Source organism: Crocodylus porosus, unplaced genomic scaffold (genome assembly GCF_001723895.1).
Source record: "Crocodylus porosus isolate Cpor-Errol unplaced genomic scaffold, CroPor_comp1, whole genome shotgun sequence".
NCBI lineage: Eukaryota > Metazoa > Chordata > Crocodylia > Crocodylidae > Crocodylus > Crocodylus porosus.
In genome coordinates, this window is record NW_017728915.1 from 37,223,363 (window position 1) to 37,235,929 (window position 12,567).

General features: G+C 60.6%; 1 protein-coding gene and 1 long non-coding RNA gene across 7 annotated transcripts in view; one reads left to right on the plus strand and one right to left on the minus strand.

The window, feature by feature from the left end:
- The window catches only part of GSE1 (Gse1 coiled-coil protein), a 133,628-nt gene that overhangs the window by 66,786 nt on the left and 54,275 nt on the right, over positions 1–12,567 (minus strand). Inside the window, exon 1 of one of the 6 annotated variants that reach the window (XM_019535975.1) lies at positions 2,386–2,462. The exons of the other annotated variants lie outside the window; for them this stretch is intronic. Coding sequence (XP_019391520.1) covers positions 2,386–2,422 — 37 coding nt within the window. The 5' untranslated portion in view covers positions 2,423–2,462. Of the gene's footprint in view, positions 1–2,385; positions 2,463–12,567 lie in introns of those variants that run through there. 6 annotated transcript variants of the gene reach the window in all.
- Positions 126–2,591, plus strand: LOC109310688. The gene is made up of 3 exons (XR_002101296.1): positions 126–323; positions 1,282–1,382; positions 2,437–2,591. It is a non-coding gene; the product is annotated as an uncharacterized LOC109310688 (long non-coding RNA).

Genomic DNA, 12,567 nt, shown 5'->3' on the forward strand with positions numbered 1-12,567 from the left:
TCTCCCTCCCCTCCCTCCTCTTTTTTTTTCCCTTCCTGATGTTGGTTGGAAAGAAAATAGACCACCTGATGGATACCCAGAGAAGGCAGAAACACAGCGTATGGGAAAAAGGTGGGGGTGGGGGGGGATATATTAGATCCTTTGGAATATCACTTCAGTGGCAATAGATCAAACCTCTCTGTCATTTCCTGGAACAGCTTCTCTCCCCCATCTGCAGTACATCTATGGAGAGATGAAACGCCGGTTGGTTTTACAGGGTGCTGGAATTAGTGAATTAGCAATTAGAGTAAAACAGAGAGAAGTTTCACGCAACAGGAGACGCCGTAAGTAAATACTGCTTGATTGGAGCACGCTAAAGAAAAAGAAAGCTCTCCCCGCATCTGTCGAGAGACTTTCTTTGGCACCCCTGCCTGAATTTGCAGAACCAAAAAAAAAAAAAAAGCCCAAAAGAAACCCGCGGCGAAATTGTGCAGTCATTATCGATTTCCATTTTAGGCAGCGAAAAAATAGACTGAGCAAGAAATGGAAAGCGGGATTTGAGAGTGAGGAAGGGTCTCCAAGGATGGTAACAACCTCACTGAGCCGTGCAAAGCCCGCGGCAGGGAGGTGTGGGCTTGGGGGATCCCAGCACGGCTACACCAAAGCGCAGATGAGGGGTTTGCCTCCGAGTCAGGCTTTTCTGGCCTGGGACGTGCAACCTGCTGTACCCAAGCATGTCCTCAACCTCGGCTTTTTAAGTAGATCACGGCAGGGCTAATTGCAAATGAGCCCTGAACCCAGTGACCGGGAGAGGACAGAGCGTGGGTCGGCTTCTCTGCCCAAGCATAACCAGGAAGCTTTCCCCCCTGTCGACCTGCCCCAAGTGGGAGGGAAGGAGTCAGACCCTCCATGATGCAAGGCCTCACATCTTAGTGCAAATCGCGGGGTCAGGGGCCTGACAACCCCAAACTGGGCTGCAATCCCCCCCCTCTAATTATGGCTGTGCATGGAGCCAAGTTACAGTGTACAGCCCCTCTGGCGACGTGACCCTGCGGCATGGCTGCCCCGGGTCACAAGCACGCGGCAAGGCTCCCGGCTTGCGTGTCAGGACCCAGAGGGAAGGGAGCTCGGCTCGGCTCGGGGGCAAGGTGGAGCCCAGCAGCTTCGAACGTGTCCCGAGGCACCTCTGCCCCAGCACCGGGGCTGGGAGAGCCGGTCCCCGCCGTCCAGCCCGGGGAACTTCACAGCAACTTACAGCTTGGCAAAGGTTTCTTTTTTTTGCACTCTGCTCTATCTTAACAGCTTGTTCCTGTAAGTAACGGCCACATGCAAAACCCATTTCCTGAAACAAACACCCTTCCCAATCACACACCGCGACGAAACCACCCCGAGCAACTGCAAAGGTAACGGGCTCCCCTCCAAACCGCATGCAGGGTGCAGCGTGGAAAGCGAAGGCCGGAGGAGCTCGCCGACCTCCCCCCGTCCTCGGCGCCTCTGCGGCCTGTCCAAAAGGGGCCGAAAGGCCAACGCAGGGAGCCGGGGCAGGAGCAATAAGCGGTCCCCACTTGAGGTTCAGCCTCAGCTGTACGCACGCCAATGCACCCAGCAAATCGTCCCCCCCCGCCATCCTCGCACAAACTGTTGCTCGGCTGATGAAAGGTGACCCGAGAGCACACGCCGCGGCGGAGAACAGACTCTCCCAGACATACATATATACATATGCCTCGCTTACCTCTGCTTCCCACCCTTAGCCGCGATAAATACAGGGGTTAGCAAGGCGGCTGTCTGTCAGGCACATGTCACAGCCCCGACACAGCGCGGGGACGTGGGGCGGGGGGGGAAGAGGGAAAAACCTCAGAGACTTGCGGGTGGAAAAGGAAAAAAAGCTGTTGGAGGGAGAAAGAGAAGCGGGGGGGGGGGAACAGAAGTGAAGCGACTCAGAGTCGCCACTTTGGGGCTGTCTGCTACATGATCAGAGCTTGCTGAGCCATGAAACAATATTAGGCACCACTAGAAAGTAACTTCACACCACGCTTCTTAATTCACCTTAGATTACTTAAGTGCCTGTGCCGTTTGCTGTTAAATAAAACAAGGCTCGCCACTTAGGAAGCCGAGCAGGGCAGACAAAAGGAGCGAGATATGCTATCCACCCCAGGGCTGGGTGAAAGCTGCAGGGCTCACGTTGCACTTGGATCTCAAAGGGGAGGCGAGGGTGAAGGGAAGGAGGGGGGAAGCGCATGGCACATCTCTCTCCCCCTCCTACACCCCTGTGGCTATTCCTGATTTACGCCCGCACAGCCCGGGGGGGTCCGGGGGGAGCTGTCCCAGCACCGCAAAGAAAAGGGGACCGTGGGGGCGAGGAAGGGGTGAGGGGAAAACAGTCAAACCCCTCATCCATCTCCTTACCTGGTAAGTAATAGAGAGGTGGCTTCAGTCCAAACATGATTTGTGTTACAGGTCCATGGTGAGCAGGAAAAACCAAAAAAAGGGCGAACGGGATGGTGAGGGCAAAATAATAATACTACAAAAAGATCAGTGGCAATCAGAGGGGTTGCAAAAAGAAACCAGGAGGCAGACGGGGCGGAAAATGCTGACGGCTAAAAAAAAAAAAAGAAAAGAAGACAAAAAAAAAAAAAAATCCCCAAGCCCCTTAATCCTGGAGAGCGGCGGAGGAGAAGGGGGCAAGGTCTCTTGTCAGTCCCAGCGGCGGGCTGTCACCTGCAGATGCGCACGGAGGTAATTGAGTCACAACACAACAGCACCCCTTTAAGCAGCTGCCATGTCTCGAAGCCTTCCCGTGTTTTTCCTGCCTTTTTAGACCAGAGATGCAAATTGCACACGCACAAAAAGAGAGAGAGAGAGAGAGAGAGGAACTGAAGAGCAAGGAGGAGGAGGAGGAGGTGAGAGGGGCAGCGAGGAGCTCCTGGGCTGGATGCTCTCCGCTAGGGATTACTCATTTGGAGAGAGCCGAAGAAGAGGGGAAGGAGGAAAGCAAAAATAATCAAAATCAAAATAACAATAATAATAAAAGCCCTCAAAGCGTGCAAAGAGCAATCTTTTCTCCGTTCAGTCATTTGAATGTCAAGGGCGGGGGGGGCATCGGATTTGTTTCCAACCGGGCTTCATGTTCAGAAGCGCGAAGGGGGGTGGAGGGAAGGCAGAGAGGGGGAGGCTGGCTGGGGGGATCTCTCCGGTTGCCAAGGAGAAGCCGGCTTTGTTTTCTTCCCCCCTTAGCTACCGGTTCACAAAAGGGAAAGGGAAAGAGGGGGAATGAAGCCTTCCGAGACGTGGAGCAGGGGAAGGTGTCCAGAGACCGGAGCACCCCAATGCGTCCTCCTCAGCGCTGGTGGCCGGCGCTTCTCCACGTCCCGGAGGCCGCGAGAAACCCAAACCTCCCCACGGCGGCGGCCGGGAGCGCCAAGCACCAGAAAGCCCCCCTCGATCAATTTTCATGCAAGAATCATTATCGGTAAATTGGAAATCTGGCGACTTGACAGCAGATTTGTCTCCTCTAATGAAAGAGAGAGGGGTAGGAAACCGGCAGGCATCTGTTCATCGCAGGCAGAGGCTCCGGCGCCGAGTGCTGTTTGCTCGCCGGGTCTTTAGCATTCGTCTTCTGCTTGCACCCCTGGTTTTGTATTTTGGGGAAGAGGTGAGGAAGTTGCGGGGGACACGCGCGGATGAACGTGTAACGCTTCCGATATTGCGGGGGTGCAGGGAGCCAGGCGGCAAAAAGCAGCCGGTCCAGGCCAAGATGGGGTGGGAAGAGGCTCTTTTCTGCAGGGAGGGCTTTTAGGGGTTTTTTTGCAAACCAAAAAATAAAAAAGAAACCTGTGTAGAAGAGGAAGATGATCCCCACTCCCGACCCTCAATGCCGGCCTTTGCCTCCTTCCTCCAGAGCTGTCCCCCGGCCGTGGGGTCTGGGTCCAAGCAGCTGCTGGGGTGGGGCGTGGGGGGAGCAAAAATAATGATCCCCCCTTCCTTCCCCTTAGGCACTTGGCAAGAGAGGGGGAGAGCAAAGCAACAGCCTGCACACAAAAGACTGAGAGGAGCAGGGCCAGGAGTTAACCATGGGGACAGAGGAGCAGAGAGAGGAGGAGGATCCACAACTGCTACCTGCCCCCAGGCTTGGCACTCGCAGCCCTTTGTGAAAGTCACTGCTCACAACACACACGCCCATGCACACAGCGGTCCAGGGCACACACGCACACTGCCTGGATCAGGACGGACACACACACAGCGCGGCAGAACCCAGGTGTCCAGGGTGTGTGCACGCACAAACACACACACACACACACACACACAGAACCCAGGTGTCCAGGGCACATACACAACCCAGAAGAACCCAGGTGTCTGGGGTGCACGCGTGCACACACGCAGACACACGAACAGAACCCAGATGTCCACAACACACACTGACTAGATCAGGACACACACACACACAACCCAGCAGAACCAAGGTGTCCAGGGTGCACGCATGCACACACACACACACACACACACATACACAAACAGAACCCAGGTGTCCAGGACACACACACACACACACACACACACACACACTGCCTGGATCAGGACACACACACACACAACCCAGCAGAACTGTGGTGCCCAGGGTGCACGCATACACACACACATATACATAAACAAAACCCAAGTTTCTAGGGCATGCACACACTCACACACACTACCTGGATCAGGACACACACGCGCACACAACCCATTAGAAACCAGGGGTCCAAGGTGTGTGCATGAACACACGCACACAGAGCCCACGTGTCCAGGGCACGCTCCATCCCCCGCAGATCAGATGGGACCCCCTGGATCAGACGGGGACCCCCACCAAACTGCCTCCCCCACCCCCACCCCAGGCCTGCACCGTCCCGTTGCGCCTGTAATCAAGTGCCTGATACCATCTCACACATTCCCTCTCCACCCAGGCATTATCAGATCCGGGAAGACATGCTCGCAGGCAAATAGGGCTAATAAATGCTATTACAGGGAAAGATTGCAGGCTCTGGCTGCGCCATAGTAACAAGGGCTTAATTTGGTTTAAGTAAACGATCCACTGACACAATGTGCCTCTGTGTGTGTGTGTGTGCGCTCTGCGTGTGTCCATGTGCTGTATTTGTGAGTGCTCTGCGTGTGCGCATGTGTGTGCACGTGCACGTGTGTGTGTGTGTGTGTGTGTGCGCTCAGTCCCCTTCTTGCCCGCCCTCCCCCCCAAACTACCGGCTGCTCTTAACACCAGAGTTCAAGAAGGCAAACGTGTGATATCTCCAGGCTGCAAGAGGAACCCACATCCTGTATGATAATTGACCAGCCCAGCCAGCAGCTACAAGACACAGCCCCAGCCCGCTTCCCGCTCCGCGCTTCCCCCTCCGCAGCACCGCCCAGCCCAGCCCCCGACACCCCGGGGTCCGACCCGCCACTTCCCCCCTGCACAACCCACGCCTCCAGTGGCGCCCAGTCACCTGCCTGCAGGGCTTGCCGCTAGCGCTCAAACAACATTACATCTGCCCTGGCCTGGTCGAACCCTGGGTCCATCCTGCCCAGTCTCCCACGTCTCCCAGCAGCAGAGCGGGTGCCGGAAGGGACAGTGAACTGGACCCGACCTGGCTGTTGCTTCTACCTGCGTGTGCACATGCATGCACGCGCCCAGGTGACATGTGCGTGCGCACGCACGCAGCACTGGGGTTTCTTAAAAGTCAAGCCGCTCGCAGAGTTTGCGGGCTCTGCTTCCCGCCCGCCTGCCCCTTCCCCTGATGGCCGGTGGGCATCGAGTGGGGCCTGCACCTGCTCGGCCGGCACGAGCGGGCGATAAGCCATCTCCTGAACTTCCCTGGGCCGAGCAGGCTCTGATCTGGGGTGGTGGCAGACCCTGCAGGTGTGTACGTCGGGGGCTGGGGGGCACTTGACCTCGTGGAAATCATCTGTGCCGGGGCCCTGAAGGCAGGAGGGCAGAGCATCTGCAACCCCTGGGCTCCTCAGCTGCAGTGGGCATGGGTGGGAGGCAGCAGGCTGCGAGGCCCTGGCTCCTGGCTCTCCCCTCCACCCCCAGCCCCTTTGTTCAGGAGCCTCCACTCGGCCCCCGGGCTCAGGAAGGGCTGTGTCCTCCAGATAAGTGCACGGACCGCCCTGCCATCCTCCTCCTCCTCCTCCTTTGCAGCAGCCTTCTCCCCTGCCCGGTGCCCGTGCACCTTCCTTGCCCTTGCCCCCCAGATGTATGTGCTGGGGTCTGTCTGTCTCCCCACCTCACCACCATACCCCCAAATCCCAGGGCCCGGGTCACGCCCCCATCACCTGGCATCTCCCGACTGCCAGACACCCCCAAGCAGCCACCCCAGGGCTGTTTGCTCACCTTATCTCTACGCCAACGCTGGAAGATGGCCCAGACACCGCAGCCTCCGGGTACAGTGCCTGGACCCCCCCCGCCTGGCCTGACGACCTGGCCCGGCCCTTCGTTACTCCCCTCATCGCCCCCCTGCCCCTGCTCCGCTCCCAGCTGTCACTCTTTTATAGGTATTTAATTCGCCGGGATTATCCTAACCCCAGTGGTAATTAATACCTAACCCCTCCTCTACTGTATATGCTAATGGCAGGAGCCATAAAAATTAATTTGCAAACATGTCATTACACAATAGCTGTACAGGCAATAAACCTGTAATTATAGGCCAATCGCAGAGAGGGGATGAAGGGAGGGGTGTTTTCCCCATCAGGTTTTCATTTTTTCAGCCCTAAATGAGCACAGCTTCCCTCCCCGAGCTTGGCCTCCGCTTCTAAAGCCAGCTCTGACCCTGCCCCAGACAGCCTCCCCGGCCGACGGGTGAGATCAACCCCCACCGGAAGACGCAGCGCTTGGAGCTCAAAGTGATCAGTAAATGAGGTCGGCAGCATTGGTCCCATTTTGCAGTTGGGAAAACCAAGGCACAAAAAGAGGAGGAGGTGTAGCCAAGGGCAGCCCAGAGGTGGAGCCAGGAAGGGAGGAGAGAGAGAGCTGCTGGGTCCTGGCCCAGTGCGCTGCCGACCCAGCGGCATCCCCGGGGCCCTGCAGCGAAGGCAGGAAGCATGAGTGGTGCCGGCCGGCCAGGCCCAGGGCAGGAGCCGAGGGATCAGTACCCCTGGGATGCCCCAAGGGGCATCCACAGGGCGCGGCAGCCCCAGTTCTGAACCTGGCTCTGCCACTGTCCACCTGCATTGCCTCAGGCCAGTCACTTAGCCCCCAACCTCTTTGCCTTCAGCACCAGGCTGTCGGTCCCAACCTGAAGACGCAGACGGAAAGGGCTGAGAGCACCTGTTGCGCAGGCTCTCTCTGCCCGCATGCCCGGCCCTACCCCTGCTCAGAGCTGGGGCTCCGGGGTTGCTGCTTGCACCAGCACTCTCTGCACAAAGCTCTGGGGAGCGGGGGCAAGCTGGGTCAGCGCCCCTGGGACTCTGCTGACACCCCGAGGCCTCTGCAATCTCCCAGGATGGGGGAGGCACAGAGAGATACGCTCCTCGCCCCCCTTCTCCATCGCACAGCCTGCACTGTCCCCGGCGGGGGCGGCGGAGGGGCCCCATGCGCCCTCTGCTGGAGGAGATACCGCTCGGCACCACGAAGGGCCAAGCAGTGCCAGCACAGCCCCCCTCTGCCCCCCATCCCGCGGGCAACAGGCAGAAGGGCAATGCATCCCTCTGCCCTGGCCTGTCCCTCCGGTGCTCCAGAGGAGCTCACGGCCTCTCCCCAGCGCCGAGGAATCCAGCCTCGCGGCACAACCGGCCTCTGGGGAAACTGAGGCAGGGCTGGCAAGGCCCCACAGGCCCTGTCCTCAGCTTGGCAGCTTTAGCACACAGCACCCATAGCTGGAGCCTGGCCTGGGCCAAAGCAACCTCATGCAAGCCATGCTCAGCTAGCACCATCCCGGCCCGAAACTCACTCACAGGCACCTCTGAGCTGGCCCGTGACCTCTGCCTTCTGTATAAAGGGTGTCAGAGCAGCTGGGAGCTGGGTCTCCACCCGTGGGTGCCAACTGGAGCCAAGGGAGATGCCAGGAGGAGAGGGAGCCACAAGCCCCGTCTCTCCCTGGAGCAGCGCGTGCTCCAACGTGCAGCACACCGAAGCCTGACCCCGCCACACCTGACAGACACTAAACACGCCTGGATCTCCCTGCGCCCCACGGCGGCAGCCGGCTTCTCCCCCAGCCTCGGAGGCAGAGGCCGTGAGCCTCGGAAACCTCTCTGCACCAGGCCCTCACCTCGATACAGCTCCCGGGAGTTGGCGGCTCGCCACTGCCCCTCTGCGCTGCAACCCGCCATCGGCGCCTTCCTGTGCGCGTGACTCAGCACCGTGTTTCCATGTGAGGGGGGGACGTCTCACCCAGCACGTGCATCTGCAAGCCCCGGGGGTGCCTTTCAGCAGCTTTCAGGGGCTCTGGAGGGGGAAGGGGCTGGATGCTTCTCCAGACTCCCTTGGCCAGGGATGGGAAGACAACGAGGGTGGTGGCATGGGGAGGGGGGCTAGCCAGGCCTTCCCCAGGGTCTGGGGGTGCACGGCAAACACTGGAGCTGAAAAAAGCACAACAGGACCCCCAAGCACTGCCTCCGGCATGGCGAAGGTGCTGCATTGGGCCTGCCTGAGCGGCTGGGAGCTTGCCCTGGCTCTGCTGCAAAGCGGAGGGATCTGTCGGGGGACGGCTCAGCCTGGAGCCCCCCACAGCCCCTTGGACCAGAGAGCAGGACTTAACTGCTTTCCCCATTGCCCAGATGCCACCTGTAAGCCAGGAGCAGGCCAGCATCCCTGAAGCCTGGCAGGGGACCCAGGCCTCACCCCCTCCTTACACCACGGGGCCAGGTCCAGGCGGGTATAGATCAGCAGGGCGGCTTTGCTCCCCCCTGGACAACGCTGACTGACAAGGGTCTCTCACTCGGGGTCTTTACAGGAGCACCTACAGATAGGAAACCCACCCTGCTATACACCTGTCTCATTTGCACAGCACCCGGCACAGGCCATAGCACACAGGGCACATACACGCTGCCGAGTGGGGAGCACATGGCAGGCAGTGCTCAGGGCCGTGGCCTGGAAAGCGAGCCGTCTCTTCCGGGTTCCTAGAAACCCGGCCCGCAGCGCTGTACTCGCCAGCTAATTAACCTGCAGCAATGCCCCGCTGGGTGCCAGGGCCGTGCGGGGAGCCCGGTCACAGTTTCCACATAGGCCCTGGGTGCTATGTAGGTCCTAGCAGGCCCGGGTGCCAGGAGGCCCATGCCCCCGAGCCACGTGCGGATGCAGCACGGGGTGTCTGGCGGGGGGGCTGGAGCAACAAACAGAGCAGCAGCACCCCCTGCCCAGCCGGGGTTTTGGAAAGCGCGGCGGAGACGGCAGGCTCCTGTCCTCACGGTGGCTGGCTCCAGGGCACGGCGGCTTCAAGTAGCAACTTTCCATTTGCATTTCAAATTTTAATGAATGTTCCTGTCCGCGCGGCGATGCCAGCGATAGTCCGCGCCTCTTGGGGCCGCGGCGGGGCAGGGGCCACAGCGCAGGAGGGATTTTACAAGGGTTTGATTTCTCCGGGGAACAGTTCATACACAGGCGTCCAGCGGGCCCGCTCCGCCACTGGCCGGGGAGCGACACATCAGCAGGTGGCTCCTTCTTTCCGATGTCCCCGAAGTGTCCTGTATCTGGCAGGGGAAAGGTTCAGGGCTGATAAGACTGCAGCATGGGGCGCGATGCGCTCCCTCACATCCTCGCCTTTCTTTCCCCTCCACCCTGGCTCTCGCACTCAATAATTTATGCATGCTCTTACCCGGTGTGGCTGGGAGGCAATGGATGGAGATGGAGGGATGTAATTGCTGTCATGGTGGATACCCAGTGAGGCATTGCAAAGTTCGGGGCTGGGAGGGTCCTGCCAGGGTGAGCAACTCCTCCCGGCAAGGCCACGGGCCTGAATAGGAGCCCCTTCCCCACAAGGCTGGCAGGACCCAGCCCAGCACTGAAGGGCAGAGGCTGACCCAGTCCTGGGTTGAAGGGATGCCCTGGGTTTTGACAGTCCTGGGGACTCCCTGCAGGGTCCCCATGGTGAGCATGGCTAAAGGGGTAGTCATTCAGGGCCGATCCACCAGGATCAAAGCTCCTTGAGAGAGCCACAGATGTGTCCCAGTCCTGACAGCGTCCCCCTCCTGTCCCGGGGTAGCTCTGGGGGGTGGAAGGAGCAAGGGCTGGAGTACATGTGGCTCCTAATCCCCAGGAGAGCAGGGGCTGGGTGCTGAGTGCCTCACACATGCCCACGTGCTACAGCAGGGAGTCCTCGCACACCACCGCCAGGCCGACCGTGCCCGAGCATAGATAGCGTGCGGGTATCAGGCCTGGGCACCGCTGCCACGAACACCCAGGCACGGTCACTGAGCAGACGGCGCTCAGCACCACTGCTAGCAGTGCTCACGCACAACTGATGAGGAACGCGCCTGGCTTCACCCCAGTACCGTGTCTGGGAGTACCCGAGTACTGATGCCGGTGCCACGGCCAGGTGCCAGGATGTTCCCGTCCTGGGGAGGAGGGTGGAGACATCAGAAAAGGGCAAGCATCTTGTTCCTGACACCAGCACACCCAGGGAACCATGCAGGTCACTCCTGGCTCCGACACCGAGCCCCTCTGGGGCCTTGGTCATGTCACTCAGCCTCCATTTCCCCCCACCTATAAAATGGAATCAGTCGTACTGGCCCCTCCCATAAGGAGCATGGTGCCAAGTCGGCATTTCTCAAAGCTGCCTGAGACCAAGCCACAGCCCCGCCACCCCGAGACAACGATGGGGTCAGAGGCCTTTGGGACCTGGGTCCAAGCCCCGGCAGGGATATGTTACTGGGCCCTGCCAGGCCGAGCGGTGCCCCAGAACAGATCCGTCAGGCTGCTGGACCCCACTCCCACACCCCGGGGCTGGTCCTGGGCTCTGGGGATGGGGCCGCGCCCGCGGCAGGAAGCCAGCTCCACAAAGGCTCCTGTGGTTTGACTAACAAATCGCTAACTGCTCCCCCGGGCAGGTGCAAGGTGCAGGGAGGAAGTGCCAGCTCCACCGCTGTAAACAACCCCCTCTCAGCCCCCCACCCCAGGGGAAGGCTCCCCCCCGCCCTGCCCGGGCCTGCCGTGGTGGTGACGGTGATGCAAGCCTGCCAGGCGGTTGCAAAGTCCCCAGGGTTGGGGGGTGGCCTCAAGCCCCCCTGGACCAGGGCAAGGGGAGCGCAGAGGGCTCAGTCCCCGCCCTGCACTCACCCCGAAGTGGAAGCGCTGAGCTCCTCTGAGCCCAGGTGAGCGGCTGGCTGCTGCTTAGGGAAGGCCTTCTCCCCACCCCCAAACCCCAACCCTCGCTGGCCTGGGGCTGCCACACGGGTGGAAAAAGCTAGGCTGGCAGCATGCAGCTGCATCTGTGCTGGACTGGGGTCAGCTCTGATCCCCATGACAGGCTCTGCGCCAGGAGGCACAGAGGCTCTGGAAACCCCAGGGAGCCCCCCAGCCCCTGCATAGGCTGGGCAGGGGTCCGCGCCAGGCTTGGAGAAACCTTCAAGGCTGAACGCACATGGCACATCCCGGCACTGGGGTGATGCAAAGATTGCAGCAGCTGGGGGGAGACCTGGGGGAGTGTGGAGGGAGAGGATGCACCAAGGAGGTGAAGGTAAAGGGCTCTAGCTGGTGCCGTGGGCCTGGCCCCACCAGGGGCAGCACCAAGGGGCATCCCCTGCCGTGGGCCTGGCCCCACCAAGGGGCATCCCCTGAGGTCTCAGGCCCAGGGTCACCCGGGAGTGGCACCAGGGCAAAGCCGGTCCCTCCTTGCCCCCCGAGCTGCTTCCTGCAGGCCCTGAGCTGACGGAGGCAGCTGGCTCTGGGGTGGAGCCGGCCACAGCCTGGTCTTGGCAGATCGTTGTCTGCAGGCGCCTGGCCCCCCCGACGGCATCCTGCCTGCAGCAGATCTCCAGCCTGGCACTGCCTGCCTGCTCATGCTGTTATTTCCTGGCTGTGAATCACCTGCAGCAGCTGGGGGGAGCATCTCTGGGGCCTGGTGGAAGGGGCTAAGCTGAGCTGCGCCGGAAGGGCAGGGGCAGGGCGAGCTGGGATTTTCAGTGTCCCCCCAACCCCAGTGTCACTTGAGAGCAGGAGAAGCCAGGGCAGGCCACATAGTTGGATCCACGTGGCACTGCCTGGTCATGTGCGAGGGGGCTGGGGGGGCAGGGGCAGCTGGGGGTGGAAGGGCAGGCGCTGCTCGGATTTCGCCAGCAGGTGACAGCTGATCCCCGGCCCCCCGGCCAAAGCCGGGGGCTGGCAGGGAGTTTCCGAGCCGGGCAGCCTATCCGGGGTGCAAAGCGCCTTGCCCGAACTCCTCTCCTTGGAGCACTTCCTAGCCCCCAGCCCCGCGGGTTCAGGAGAAGGGGGGGGCCCTGGGGCATCCAGCTCCCCGCTGGGATCAATGCCTCAGCAAGGGTTCGGCTTAGTCCCAGCAACTGGAGCCGCAGCCCCCGCCCCCGGCGGGCTCGGAGCACGTCGTCCTCGCTATCCCCGGGGCCGAGACCTTCCTTCCTTCCTAGCAACGCGGCCCCCGGGGAGGTGCCACCTACTGAAATCAGAGC